This window comes from Zingiber officinale, chromosome 2B (genome assembly GCF_018446385.1).
Source record: "Zingiber officinale cultivar Zhangliang chromosome 2B, Zo_v1.1, whole genome shotgun sequence".
NCBI lineage: Eukaryota > Viridiplantae > Streptophyta > Magnoliopsida > Zingiberales > Zingiberaceae > Zingiber > Zingiber officinale.
In genome coordinates this window covers 88660364-88675529 of record NC_055989.1, presented here as the reverse complement: position 1 = coordinate 88675529, position 15166 = coordinate 88660364, and the positions used below count along the sequence as shown (strand labels likewise).

At 38.6% G+C, this 15166-nt stretch overlaps 2 protein-coding genes and 2 long non-coding RNA genes across 5 annotated transcripts; 1 reads left to right on the top strand and 3 right to left on the bottom strand.

Annotated features, from left to right (window-relative positions):
* Nucleotides 1–1736: 1736 nt before the first annotated feature.
* Nucleotides 1737–4226, bottom strand: LOC122046259. Its single transcript, XR_006130238.1, has 3 exons — nucleotides 3780–4226; nucleotides 2271–3697; nucleotides 1737–2181 (listed from the first exon to the last, which is right to left on the bottom strand). It is a non-coding gene; the product is annotated as an uncharacterized LOC122046259 (long non-coding RNA).
* On the top strand, nucleotides 3046–5076 carry LOC122046257 (1-aminocyclopropane-1-carboxylate synthase 1-like). Its single transcript, XM_042606870.1, has 5 exons — nucleotides 3046–3198; nucleotides 3275–3409; nucleotides 3480–3640; nucleotides 3839–4489; nucleotides 4686–5076. The coding sequence occupies exons 1-5, from the start codon at nucleotides 3046–3048 to the stop codon at nucleotides 4963–4965; spliced, it is 1380 nt and encodes a 459-aa protein (XP_042462804.1). The 3' UTR covers nucleotides 4966–5076.
* Nucleotides 4352–7188, bottom strand: LOC122046260. 2 transcript variants are annotated; one of them, XR_006130239.1, is made up of 5 exons: nucleotides 7076–7188; nucleotides 6469–6915; nucleotides 6311–6401; nucleotides 5910–6006; nucleotides 4375–4484 (listed from the first exon to the last, which is right to left on the bottom strand). It is a non-coding gene; the product is annotated as an uncharacterized LOC122046260 (long non-coding RNA). The 2 variants fall into 2 exon arrangements; XR_006130240.1 differs by having other exon boundaries at nucleotides 4352–4484; nucleotides 5922–6006; nucleotides 6469–7178.
* Nucleotides 7189–7998: 810 nt separating this feature from the next.
* On the bottom strand, nucleotides 7999–14812 carry LOC122046256 (branched-chain amino acid aminotransferase 2, chloroplastic-like). Its single transcript, XM_042606869.1, has 10 exons — nucleotides 14600–14812; nucleotides 12909–12994; nucleotides 11861–12038; nucleotides 11166–11342; nucleotides 10943–11074; nucleotides 10091–10189; nucleotides 9511–9627; nucleotides 8853–8948; nucleotides 8488–8600; nucleotides 7999–8309 (listed from the first exon to the last, which is right to left on the bottom strand). The coding sequence occupies exons 1-10, from the start codon at nucleotides 14726–14728 to the stop codon at nucleotides 8192–8194; spliced, it is 1245 nt and encodes a 414-aa protein (XP_042462803.1). The 5' UTR covers nucleotides 14729–14812; the 3' UTR covers nucleotides 7999–8191.
* Between the last annotated feature and the right edge of the window lie 354 nt (nucleotides 14813–15166).

Genomic DNA, 15166 nt, shown 5'->3' with positions numbered 1-15166 from the left:
AATCTACTAAAAACCTCTTCCGGAACCGCCAGAACTACCGGAAGAGGGAATCGAGTACAAAAATAATCGGCGAAGTGTAACACGCTACACTTCCTATTTGTAGAAATTAAGTACAATAATTTACCTTGATATCAAATACTATTTGTACTTGGTCGGCTCAAGCTCGGTGTTTGGAAGGCTTTTCGACGGCAGTCAAGTGTAGTAAAGTGGCAGCAAGGCAGCAGCAACAAGCCACAGCAGTCGAAGAGCCAATTAGACGCGTAGAAACTCGTATGAAAGTTGATGCTTGAAGCTTGGCCGAAACACCCTTATAAAGACTGTGGAAGATGTCTTTCATAACCTTGAAAGCGTCTCCAACCTATAAAGTTTGATCCCGAACTCATTGCTCCTTATCTGCAACAAAATCTGAATTTTATCCTACGAAAAGTGCTTTTTATAGCACCGAAGGTGCCTTCATACCAAGAAGGCGTCTTCTAATACTTGAAGTCGCATCGGGTACTGTTCACTTGAGACCTTTTTGCTCCTAGCCCTGCAAGTTAGGTTAATCAAACACAATAATAATCTAACATGTAAAACAAAATTAGCATAACAATAATATGATTATTTTATAATTTAGACCGTGTCTTTCAGATCAGGATCTATCAGGGTCTCAATCTAAGTTTCCAAAATGGACCTAAATTGGACTAACGCCTGCTGTCCCCTCAACCGGGATGTGTCCTTAATTAATCACTCTCCTCAAGTGAATTACCTTCACTTAACCAATGTCGAGTGAACAATCGAGAATCGAACATCCTGATCTTCCTTTCGAAATTATACATCCGGATTTCGGGAATCGAACATCCTAGTCTTCCTTCCGAAAGCACACATCCAAACTTCAACCAATCGAGAATCGAACATCCCGACTGTTAATCGGGAATCAAACATCTCGATTGAACTTCCTTCTAATCGAGAATCGAACATTCCGACTAGACTTCCTTCCAATCGAGAATCGAACATTCCAACTGCCAATCAAGAATCGAACATCCCGACTAGACTTTATACCAAGTTAGTCAACCCGGCACACTCGGTCAATGTATTATATCACAACACTTAACGTAACTCACTTGTCATTCATCAAAACTAAGTTAAACCGTTAGTACAAATTGCACCAACACCAGGTGGGACCCCCAAAGTTGGGTTTGATTATAAAAAAGCCAACTGATATGGCGGTCAAAGTCAAGATAGGGTCAACTCTCGAGTTGTATCGATGCCAAATTGAAATGAATCCAATGTCACCATCGAGTGCTTTGGTTGATCGGAGCAAAGGGCCGATCGAATACGCTAGACACATCGCTTAGTTGAACCGAACTCTATATTCAAGTATAGCGACCGAATGTAAGATGAATCCCTGACATAAAATCCGACCGGACATATTATTCGAGCAGATGCCAAATCCCAACATAAACCCGATCGGCTCAAAGGTCGATCGGACCTTAGGGGCTCATCTCCCCACTTCTCCAAATGCAAGGCTCTCAATTTACATCTGTCTGTTCCCAACACTGATTGAACTTACGAGGCTCAACTCCCCACTTCTCATGAGCATAACTCCCAACATATAACTGGTCGACCCCAACGTCAATTAGACATCCAGGCTCAACTCCTCACTTCACATGAGCATGATTTCTAATTTACAGTCGGTCGGTCCAGAGCCGATCGAACTCTCTCTATGAGAAAATATTATCAGAGAATCATAACAACCTGTCATTATCCTGACATATACATACAACGAGACTTTCTTCCAACCATAGGAAAGCTACCGTACATCCTTCCTTACCCGACATATTCTGACAGATATTCTACACAGTCTCATTAATTGCGAAATTTATGAGGGACGGTATAAAAAGAGGATCCTCTTTATTGGCCAAGGGGCTCAAGTACGCGAGATCTTGCCACTACAGTTCATCAGTTGTTATTACTGTTCATTTTCTTTTCCATTTTGCTCAACTAATGTTCTGACTTGAACGTCGGAGTGTTTGTTCCATGGGCGCCTTCCCAAGTCCGATGACTAATACTTCTTTCTCCCGATTCCTATCTTTACTGCACAGGTTCACTCGATGTCACTTTACTCCAGTTCAGAGTCTTCACATGATCAATATCGAAGTCACCTCAACGCCACCCCCTACCCGCACATCATCTCCGCCGCTTTCAAAGACAATTTGAGAATATTACCGCACTGAAAGATGAAATAATGCGAACGACAACAGTCTAAGAACTTGGTTTAGAGGCCATACCTGCTGCTGCACCAAACTGTCGACGAAAAAACATGCGTACGTCAGAAGAGTCGACAAAGAATCAAAATATATCTAATCCAGTGATCTTTGCCCATGAGACATTCTAACTATAAGATCGAATCACTTCTAAACTCTTCCGCGTTTGGTGAAAAAGTCATTCTGAATCTCTAACTATCACTGTGCTGTTCCATTGTAAAAGAGTGGGAAAATCTGAACGCGGTCGTTGAAAATCCACCATATCTTTGTTGGTGAAAGAAATACTGCGGACGTATCCCAATGGACTCTCTGGCAACAGCCGTGATGAGTTTGGTAGGCTACAAGACTTGTCGGAAATGATACTTTAGATTGAGAAGACACGTTGACCCTGGAGCAGCTGACCATCATCCACCGATCGATCCTTGACCCAATTTCATACGAAATCCAGCAATTCCTTATCCATTAACCGCTGCCACTTGGTGTGCCACCGGATCCTCAAAAAAGCCAAGCACGTCTTTTCGCTCTCTCATTCTCGTGTAAAAACGAGAGGTTCTTAAGCTAAGGAACCTCGCCTTTCGCCCAGCACGGTGGCCCCAGCAGATTTCGTGTCGGCAGGTGTGTTCTTCATTGCTGCGCAGCGTCAACCCCAAGTAGACAATTTTGTTTGTTCCAGTAAGAAACATAGTCTATAAATAGCACTAAATCTTACTTCCTGCAGCAGATCCCACTTTCCCAATCTCCCATCTTTTTGCTAAGGCCAGCTGCTGCTTCTTCTTCTTCTTCTTCTGTAAACAGTAGAATGCAGCGGGAGTTGCTGTCCAGGAAGGCTGCATGCAACGCCCACGGCCAGGACTCGTCTTACTTCTTAGGATGGCAGGAGTACGAGAACGACCCTTACGATCCGATCTCCAACCCGAAAGGGATGATCCAAATGGGCCTCGCAGAGAACCAGGTCGACGATCCCTTGACCTTGTTGCACTAGCTAGTTAATGTCGAACTGTTCTTTTAAATGGTGTGCGCGCGTGCAGCTCTGCTTCGACCTGATCGAGACGTGGCTGGAGAAGCACCCTCAGGCAGGAGGATTCAAGAGGGACGACGGCAAAAGGATATTCAAGGAGCTTGCTCTGTTCCAGGACTACCACGGCTTGCCTGCCTTCAAGAATGTAATCGTCGAATCAGTTCCGGATCTTCTTTGAGTGCGATTTCGTTTGCTGAACACTGCTAGTAATGCAGGCATTAGCCAAGTACATGGCGGAAGTGAGAGGAAACGGAGTGAGGTTCGACCCCAGCAAGCTCGTGCTCACTGCCGGTGCAACTTCTGCCAACGAGATCTTGATGTTCTGCCTCGCTGAACCTGGTGAAGCTTTCCTTGTGCCAACTCCTTACTATCCAGGGTATAAATTCCACTGTTCACTTTACCCCTTAAGAATTAGCTTCGCCATGACAGACTCCTACAGGCATAAATCCTGCGGTTAATGATAAATTTTTGAAAATATAAGGTTCAAAATGAAATTTCCAGACAAAAATAATGACTCTGTTCTTCTTTCATGCACACGTGAAATGCTGACGCAGAGCAAATGTTTGTGGAGCAGGTTCGATCGGGATCTGAAATGGAGAACCGGAGTGGAGATCGTCCCCGTCCTCTGCTCCAGTTCCAACGGCTTCCGCATCACCCGGGCGGCCCTCGACGCCGCCTGCCGCCGTGCGCAGGAGCGGCGCCTCCGCGTGAAGGGGGTCCTCGTCACCAACCCCTCTAACCCGCTCGGCACTGCCCTCGCCTGCGGCGAGATCGACGCCCTCCTCGACTTCGTCTCCTCCCGAGACGACCTCCACCTCGTCAGCGACGAAATCTACGCCGGCGCTGCACCGGAGGGCTTCGTCAGCGTCGCCGAGGTGGCGGCGGCCTCCGCGTCCACCGCCGGCCGCGTCCACATTGTGTGCAGCCTCTCCAAGGACCTCGGCCTCCCCGGGTTCCGAGTCGGGGCGATATACTCCGAAGACGAAGGCGTGGTGTCGGCGGCCACCAAGATGTCGAGCTTTGGGCTGGTTTCTTCGCAGACGCAGTACCTGCTGGCGGCTCTGCTGGGGGACGGCGAGTTCACCGGGAGGTACATTGCGGAGAACCAGAGGCGGCTGAGGGAGCGGCGGCGGAGGCTGGTGCAGGGGCTGGAGGCGATGGGTATCGGGTGCCTGGAAGGCGGCGCCGGTTTATTCTGCTGGGTCGACATGCGTCACCTGCTGAGGTATTTTTAGAATTCTTAATATTTCAGGCATTTAACTGAAAAATATATTAATATTTAAGCATCCTTAATAAATTTTCCTCAGTAATGCCACAAAATACTCAATGAGAAAAATTAGAAGACTTCAAACATAAAATAGAAATTTTAATCTCTTCCTAACCTTCTAGTTTAACATATTTTCCTATATATATATCGATAGGTCGACTACATTTGAAGCCGAGATGGAGCTATGGAAGAAGATAGTGTACCAAGTGAGGCTCAACATCTCGCCGGGCTCTTCTTGCCATTGCGATGAGCCAGGGTGGTTCCGAATTTGCTTCGCAAACACTTCAGAAGAAACCCTAGAAATAGCTTTAGATAGGCTAAAAATTTTTATAGACTCCTACCAAAGCAGTGACACAAAGGGACATAACACCTCAAGGGAGTTCATCAAATGGGTGTCTCATTTTTCATCCTCTGAGTTCAAGTCCGAACGATGATTATAAACTAAAGAAAATTTAAAATCCACCCTAAACACTTTATTTACTATGTAAACACATCTCATAAGATTTTAAAGCTAGTCATTGTTTTATTTCCTTCTTTTCTTTTTGGCCTTGAACCGCTGTAATCAACTTGGATTTTTACGGGGCCAAGGTTATTTTACATGTATAAGAAATTCAATGAAGTAAATGACATTGGACTTGTTCAAGAGATTACTTATCCTAAATGACTTCTCCATCACTTCAAGTTCCAAGTAGCATCAAGCTTAATTCCGTCTCACTTTCTAATTCAATTCTTCATTCTTTCTAAGTTAGCATTCAAAATGGATAATCACATGTGAGAAAAAGGCAATTCAAGCCGATCAATTAGACGAAAAGAGGCATCATAAGCTAGCTTTAGTCCTCTTGGACTAGATTCCAAGACTTGTGAGGGGATATATAGGGATATGTTTGATGTGTGTGGGCTTCATTGATTTAGCTTAGAGGACAAAGTAACTAGGCATTATCCATTCATTTCAATTCTTGACTTATTGGAAGTGATTGTGTTGTGTGTAGGATGGATAATGAGCCACGACCAAATGTCTGATTATGATTGATGTCTAATAGTTTTTCAAGTCTCTCCTTGTATAGAAAGAACTTATCCACTTTACCAAATGTATTTGAGTCACTACGAGAGCGACATATGTTTGAATCCTAATAACTTGTTCAACGAATACCTATCACGTGATTATTGAATTAATAATAATGGTTTGAAAATGCTAAAGAGTATTCTGACATTTTTATTTATAAAGAAGAAGATGAGCATAATAAGGGAAGTGGAAATTCCACCGATTGTTAAACCTTCGGTAAGATAAGATAGTGCATGTTGTATCTACTTATCTATCAAATGTATTGAGCAATGAATCACTGAGTTAGTTTTAGCATTTAAAATAGGAAAAACTAACCTGGTAACTTACATCAATAGCAATTTCAGATGATACTTTTGCGTTTGATCCCTCATAAAATAGTTCCTGATGCAACTTGTGTTGACATGGCATCCCCCTGTGTGAGATATACAGTCTCATCAGCATCATTTGAGCAAAGTAAATGCCATTGCACTGATTCATTTTAGAAATGGTTGAAACTTGAAACATAAAAGTAAAAAAAGATCTAAGTAAATTGCCCAGAGCAAGTTACAGATACATCAAGAGACAAAAGAAGGTTAGTAAAATGTCAGGCACATTCACACAGTTCCATTCTTTACTTTGATTAAACTACCATATTATCAAGGCAAATCAAACATGATCAGACATAGAAAATAATAAAGCAGAAGCCTTATTATAAAAAATTTCGGCACAAGTGATACCTTTACACCCCCAATATTTCGTCTTAACAGAATCAAGATATGTAACATCTGTGAATCCTTCAATTTTGGCTTGTGTTTGTGCCTTCAAAGCCTGAAGAAGTTTCACTCTGAGGAAAAATCTTGTATGATATTACTTTTGTGAAGAAAAAAAAACTCACAATCTACTGGTGCTGACCAATCCCTCAAAGTTAGCTTAAGGTTGTGAAAGATTTGATTGAGCTAATAAATGATCACTAAAGCTTCATCTGTTAGCAATGGCTCATATGATTTCATAAGCCAGGAAACAAAAAGATAAATTACAATAGTATCGACTACATTGCATCGTCTAAAACCGATCGATCGATCCGTTACCAAATGGTGCATAATCTGATGCAGGAGCTACTGTCCCCTTGACGGCATGGATGAAGTGCATTCGGCGGCGTACATTGTCCTCTGGCCGGAAGAGCGAGAAGCAGTACCTTCAAATAGACCCCATTGAGATCTTTGCCACACAAACTCTAGGGTTATCCTCTGCGATCCGCGTCGACATGACATGGGATACCCTAACCAGAACCTGGATTTCCTTGATCCCTTGTTCTAACTTGATAAAGCGATGGGTTTGACACCTAGATTCATTCCACATTTGCGACGGACAATTGTAGGTTTGGTACAAAAATATGCAGATGTAAGTAGCGTGCAGAAACCAAAAAGTGTCGAGAACCGAGAACATCGGTAATCTCGCACAAAAAGGGACAAAAAAGGTCGATCTTGCAAGTCCAAGCTCACCTGCCTTCCGAGAAGGCAAGTGGAATGCGCCAGGGAAGAAGGAAGCAGCGCTCTCCGTTTGCGTAGCTTCAGTCGAGGCGACCCGATTCAGAGAAAGATGACGCAGCGTGGGAAAAAGGGGAAGGTTGCAATCAAAATTTATTTATTTGAAAGTTGAATAAGATAGTTTAATATTTTATAATATTATCCTTAGATACAAAAATTAATTAATTAATTAATTATATATATATATATATATATAATTTTTTAAATTCTACGTTATTTTCTTTTTCACGTTTTTTTTTAATTTTTATATGTATTTTTTAAAATTTGTTTAATTTTATTTTATGTTTTTTTTTATTTTTTTATGTTTTTAAAAAAAATTTATGTTTTTTCTATTTTATATATTATAATTATTTTTTATGTTTTTTTTTATTTTTTATGTTTTTTTTATTTTTAAAATTTTATTTATGTTTTTTTACATTTTTTTTAATTTTTTATTTCATATTTTTCTCTTATTCGAAGATATTTTAGATAAAAAAAATTTTATTAACCTCATAATCGAGAAAAATCTCAATTTTAATGAACGATTATCTAAATCAAATAAAATTTTCGTTAATAATCTTAGATAGATGATCAAAATTATCAAGATAACCTCCAACTAAACGCACCCTTAGAGAATTTACTAATATATATATATAAAAGGAAAACATCTTCTATTTTTGTTCATTTGTAATATTTATTTTAATTGCTCAAGAATGTTTTTCACACAAGTAACAACACAACAATGACACCAATAGACCGATATATAGACCTGATACTTGGTGCACACCCACTATGAACGACACTCCCAATCAATTTGGGGAGAGCAAATCCTATGGACCGTTTTTTTATCCCTTATTAAATAATCAATAATAAAATACATAACAAAAACACTTCTAAAATAATTTTTAAAAGAAATAGATAAAAGGTAAAAGTGTTGATTGACTTGCTGTGACAATCATTGGACAGAAACATAATTCAAGAAAAATACAACGACAATTCTGAGTGCCCACAAATAATTTACCACCGTCTACCTTCAAAGATTAAACAACGACCGTGAGAGATGCACTGATTGTTTATTTGGTTTCGAAATTCCTAGTTTAACTTCATTGTCCAACCCATCTTATCCTCCGAAAGGCCCATCTGTAATCTTGTGAGTTCAGAGTAGAGTTCTTGAGACACAGCCCCAACTCCTTTGTTGCCGTACTCCACCCTGCAAAAGTTTTGAAACCACAAAGAGAACCAAAGCCTCAATTCACAAATGGTTTAGATTGACATAACTGGTTGAGCATCGAGCATGCTTATGCGATCCAATGGATGGATGAATATGGTTGTATCAACAACTATTCGAACTTCGTCTCTACTACTCCATTAGATTGGATCGATCTTACCTTCTTCCTAGGAATGTTATACTTCCCACCGGGGTTACCACGACAGCTGTTCCGGTGCAGAAAACTTCATCAGCATCAAGCACTTCATCCACTGATACTGCACGCTCCTCGACCTGTGCATCCAAAAGGAGTAGCAGATGAAAGAGTATCGCAAATATGTAGACTTGATATGAACCAAAACACAGTCTTTGGTACAAAAGCCTTGTTTAGATGTAGACTAAAAAATAAAGATGCAAAAGAGCAACATAAGAATGTTCGATCATAAGATGAGTACCGAAAAACAGTGATCGATTGCACTTTTTGCAGCCTATCATGTATGAACACCAAATCCACATTTATTTCTGTATTATCACTTGGGATTGTACCTGATAGCCTTGACCTAGAGCAACATCAATTATACTTTTCCTCGTAATGCCAGGCAATATAGTTCCTTTTACTTCTGGGGTGGAAATGACTTTGTTCTGTCGAAAGGAAATAAGACATTCGGTTACAGTAAATAGTAATAAATTCAGGCGATGATATGCAAAAACAATCCAATAGCCGACCATCATGTGCATTACAAATATGATTAAAATAGTAAACCTCTAAAAACAATGAGCCAGAGTTACAATAATATGGGGTTGGTTACATGGACTTTATCCGACTATTGAACTTTGAAGGAAAAGATAGATTTAATTTACAGTGCTCAAAAAAACATTATATGCTGCCGCACAAAGACCAGAGACGTCCAAGATATCACAAGAGAAATTTCTATGTTTCTTGAGGAAAAAGAAAACCCTTATGAATAAAGGTGAAAATAAACTGAGATAAGTAGCAAAAACTAAGAACATATTAGAGTTTCTTTATTCTAACTCAGCATAAGATTATTAAGGAAAATATAACTTAAAAAGACTTTCAAAATCAATGTTTTCGATTATTTTTACGCCATATATTAAATAAAAAATTAATGCAGTTCTGAAGAGTTCATGCTTCAGATATCATAAGCACATAGCATGATAACAAAAAAACCTAAGACATCCATACCTTCACAACAAAAATATTACAGGATGAAACTTCCTCGAGATACTTTTTGTGAGTGGAGTCAAGATATAATACATCTGAAAAACCATTCTCCTTGGCTTTCTTTTGCGCTTTGAGGACCTACATAGAAATCAAAAACACCTCGTTGACTAGATTATGGAAAATATTTTAAAATGAGATTGTCTAATTATGTTATACTCAAGACTAGCATGTTCAATTCATAGAGAATGGGAGCGGATAATAGATACCAGGCGTCATGAAAGACCAAAGTAGAACCTTCCCTACCAAGCCAACTCAAACTAATGAGCCAATCCACAAAGCACATTGCAATAAAGGTCAGAGGAGGATTATAAAGTATGTCGATCAATTGAAGCCTAATCCAAAATTGCAATGAAGCAGATAGTCCCAAGAAGAAATCACAGAAGAATTCTATGATTATCATGAGTTATAGTGAACTTCAATAAAAGCAAAATGAAAGGATATGCAAATGTAGAGATTCCAGCTAAGTACCAAAGAAACCATATAACTAAACGTAGTTACCTATATTTACTTATGCATAGGTACTATCTATAAGTTCACTTACTGATGCGTAATTGCCAATGGTCTTAACACCCCCTGTTCCACCTGGTGCTGCACGGTGAAACTCATTTTCAACTAATAAGTTTACTGGAGCCAAGCCCTCCTGAAAAATATAGTTTAATCAGTTTGTTTTTTGTTAATTATATTCAGTTCGCTGCAAACTGAAAAAAATTGTTTAAATGCATAGATAAAACATTAAAGCATCAAGAGAGAGTGAAAGAGATGAGGGAAGAAAGAAGAAAAGCTAGAATTGCACTTTCTAAAAATACATTAAGTATACCAAAATTAAATTCAGTTATATTTTGATCTTTTTCATGCTATTTTGGGTAGAAATTAAGTTCATCGGCATAGGTGTTCCATTAGATTATGTAAACAAGGGAAATTTATCGGTACGATCCATGATCAGCTAAAGAGAACAAAATCATGCAAAAGACAATATTGAATATTAATCTCCAAAGGTTTAATTTCCTATCATGGACTTGTAAGTTTTCCCCCAGATGCAAAACAATTACAGATACAAAACTAAATAATAATTAAGTCTCTATATGTTAAAGTTCCAATCCCACATTTATCCTCCATTTGGTAATTTATTGCATGCAGCATAAACAAGATACTCCTCAACCAAACATATGCTAGCTCCCAAAAAGACTATTCTCTTCTGTCAATGTCATACAAACAAAGTAGATGCATAATGCTGGAAATAATAATATACAAAACACAACCACACGCATGGTGATATGATACATGGCAAATATTATTAGAAGAGAATGAATGACCACAAAAGGCCAGGTTGTATTAAGCAAAAGAGTATTTAAGATTCAAAAAGTGAAAATCCAAAATTTTACAACAAACCAACCTTAAAATAGTTTCCAACAGGTGAGACAAAGATAAGAAAAGTATATTCAGGAGCAGGTGACAGACCAAGAACAGCACCACTACCAATAAGAAGTGGTCTAATGTACAGTGAACCTTTACCTGTAGGTGGCACCTACATAAATGCAAATAAAGTAGTTTTTTAGACTTCTTACATCCCTCGTGAAAAAAAAACCATCAAATTGATAGTAGTGGATGTAAGCTACCCAGCGCTTGTTTGCCAAAACAGTGAGCTTTACAGCATCAACAAACTTTTCCACTGATGGTGCAGGCATGCACATCCTTTCAGCACCCTTTCTCATTCGTAAGGCATTTTCTTCAGGTCGAAATAATAGAATAGATCCATCTTCCTTCCTGTATGCTTTGAGACCTTCAAATAATCCCTGAAACATAAAAAATTGATGTTATAATAATCTTCAATTCTTCCCTAATATGAACAGCAATGCTATGTTATTCAGAATGAATAATCACTTTAAATTTAGATGCCTAGGAAACTTTTTATAAAACTTGTATAATATTCATACGCAGAAACAGAACATTAATGTGCATCATGTAGTGCTAAGGATCTGCAATTATGGAATCAAATGCACGAATGAAATCCAAGGAAAAAGTTAGATCATTCGAATGTTTGGTTTAAAACTAACAACTTAATGCAACATAGGTTCTTAAAATATATGAAAAAAGTATGAATGTTGAGGCCATAAAAGTAGAGATGAGTTATTAATTCTCAAGGCATATATAGAATACAGACCAAATTGCTTGGATTTATTGTCACAAACAAGATATTTTCCATCCCTTTCAAAAACAGATGCAATGGCATATCTCAATGTCCCATAGTTACATAAAAATATTAAATATCTGTTTAAATGCAACGAATCATGAATTTTAGCTCTATGCTAACCTGCCCATAATTCAATACTCCCGAAGATGGACTTAATTCAATGGGCCCATAACGTAACAATTCTCCTTCTGTGAATATCCCATTTTGGGTACATTTCATCTTATACATATAATCAGTGGGAACCAGTCCAAATCCAAGATTATCCCAGTCCAAGTCTACTGTTTCCGTAGATTCCTTGCTACAAACACATAGAGTATCTGCACATAAGCAATTTCAAAACAAAAAAAAAACATAGAAAAAGAATTACAGTCCCAGAAACATATCATGTAATCCAAAGTCCAATTCATTAGTACCAATGGAATCTTTTGTTTGGAGTAATAAAAAATTGGGAACTAGAATTCTAATATCTAATCCACTCACTCTTTTGCTTCATTGTTTTTTACCCATATTTAATATAGAAGCCTGTCTACTCACAAGTACATGAAAAAGTTAGTAAAGTACATTGAGAAATAAAATACCATTTCCCATCAGTTGAAACATAAGATCTGAAAAGTTAATTCTTGAAAATTATTGCTATTATAGACTCAGAATTATTTTCCCTCAAGAATTGATAGCAAACAAGTTGTCAATAGGATTCTCAAGTTCCAATTCTTCTAAAACATAGAATTATAATATCCAAGAGTTTGGTTATTCCAACAAAGCAATCCATAATAGTTGTGGAATGTGCAAACAGAATTCCAAGTTCATAATTTTGTTCCGTATAGGCTGAGTGATTGTCCAATTTTAAATCACAAGTACAATCAAGAAAGGTAGAGTTTGTTGAAGGTAAAAAAGAACACAAATAGATTGCTTCTAACCGATCAGTAATAAAATTAGCATAGCTAAATCTTAAAAAGGTTTAGTGTTGCAGAACTGAGAGCTGCCTTTATATGCATAAAAATTCATGACAAACTCAAAACAGCCTTAATGATCATAATGTTCAATTTAAGCTATCTGCAAGAAAAAACAAATGAACTCTCTATGTCATGTGTACATAAATACATCATCTATAAGCTAAAATTCAAAAATATAATTCAAGTGGGAAGGTAAAAAATATGCATATACATACCTGTAAACACTTGTTTCAGTTACTGCACATCTTATAGTGCTAAAGGGCCCTGAAACCACAGACATTGGACGAAGCTGACTCTGAATCTGAAAATGTTAAGAATGGGAATAAGATCTTTTTGGACATGTAATGAAAAATACTAAATTGAGCACATATTAAATTCAAGAGTATGAATTTTTTATTTAACTTTTAAAATCTAATTGGCTAGAAGGGGAGCCTTGGCATCAGTAAAAATGTTGTCATGTGACCTATAAGTTATGGGTTCGAGGCTTGGAAATAACCTCTTGCATAACAAGGTAAGGTTGCGTACAATAGACGCTGCCTCGGGACCCCGCTTTGATGAGAACTTCATGCACTAGGCTGCTTAAAAAATATACATATAATGGCCAAGCTATCGCAATAGCATGAAACTTCTTAATAATATATAGTGGAAAATGTAGTATGGTAACGCCAAAAAGTAGAATTCCTTTCTAAGCCAAATTTCTAAAGGAATTAACCAAAATTTCATTCTAAAGTTCAAGAACATCAACAATAATGGAAAACTAGAAAAAATAGTAATCATTGATAAAAAAATGGAGTTAGTAGAAGAGAGGAAGATGAATAAGGGAGCAACCGCTTGTTAGTTGTTATGGATCCAATATGTAAAGCTATAAGTCTATTTGTAATGTCTCATATGCCTAATAAGATTCATATATAGGCAGAAGGGAGCTACTTAGGATTTTATCCCAATATTATTCACCTCACATGGTATTAGAGAAATCCCCACCTCCATTCATCTTTGCTGCCTAATCAGTCAATCTCAATGTGGATTCCCATCTAATTGTGCATGCCCATTCTGCACAAGCTACTCCTCCGCATGTGATTTCTCTCATGTGCCTATTCTATGTCCTTTGGTTTGGTGGTCTATCCACACTGAATGCCTAGGGCATTCATTCGCGTTGAGAACACCTTTCGTACCTCTATTTGATTTTAAGAACATTGTCAACTCCTTCCTAGGCCAACCCTCTCTTGTTGCCTCCTTCACTGACCTACCCTTCTTCCTCCATTAGCCCTACATTTGAACTCAAAATTTCTCTACAGTTCAATCACCAACCCAAGAAGCTCTATGCCCACATGTTGGAATCTTCCACCATTACTTCAATGCCCCTTGCTAGGACTGTTCCCACTATTTAAGGTTTATGGCCATCACAGCCAAAAACTTCAATGACAGAAACTATACTACACGAGCTATACAGATCTATGAGTCTGCTCTTTCATCATGAGAGCAGATGAATGCCCAATAGCCAGCTCTTTCACGTTTATTAACTTAACAAAGTGGTGGCACCTGACCACCTAATCAATTATTCACCATTAGCGATGCTTGCTCAACATGGTAGGACTGTCACTACTGAGCCGCAAATCATTCATTTCTACCGTGTGTTTCCTCGCATGAGACTTGGAACAACTCTGAGGCCTTTAAATCACCAAATCATCTTTCCGGAACCCTTAATCCTGACGGGCTTACGCAACGTCAATCTAATTCAACCGCACAAAAGGAATTATTTTTCACGATCATTCTACGATGAGTTAGGTCCTTGCACAAACCGGGCCATGCCTTCTCAAATCAATCACCAGGGAAGAGGGAGAGAGATAACAAAGAGGGACAATATAATCAGAAAAGCACAAAATGGATCAGGAAGGAAAGGAGGGACCTTGAGCGAAGAGAACGACGAGGAATGGCAGCGCCTCCAACCGGAAGCATGAGCGGAGGTGATGAACGGGGACGCGAGGATGAGGCCATGATCGACTCTTAGCCGAGGAAGAAGAAGGCTCTGCTCCATTAGATCTCCGGTTCCTCTCCCTCGAGAATCCTACGTCCCCTCGCTGAATCTGCGGAGAAGGAAGACGGAAAGAGGGTCAAAATTCTCTCCCTCTTGATTTATCGCTTCGGCGGCGGCTCATTTCCGTGACCAAGAACCGGACCAAGATACCGAGCCGCCGAGCGGTCGAATCCGACCTAAAAAAGGAGATGATTCCCTCGAAGGAATTTTCATTTCACTTCCATAATTGATTTCTTATTCGAAAGTACCTTAATCTTAATATTTATGCAATCACTCAGATATAGTTTAATGTTCAACTACAGGTAAAATATTTTCCTCTAACATCGAATCGATCATTCTCAAATTAGTTGATCCGAAAGCCTGACTGGATATCTAATGCTAGTTTTTTTTTTAAAAAAAACTATTTTTAAATTCTTACCAGTTAATTTATAATTACAT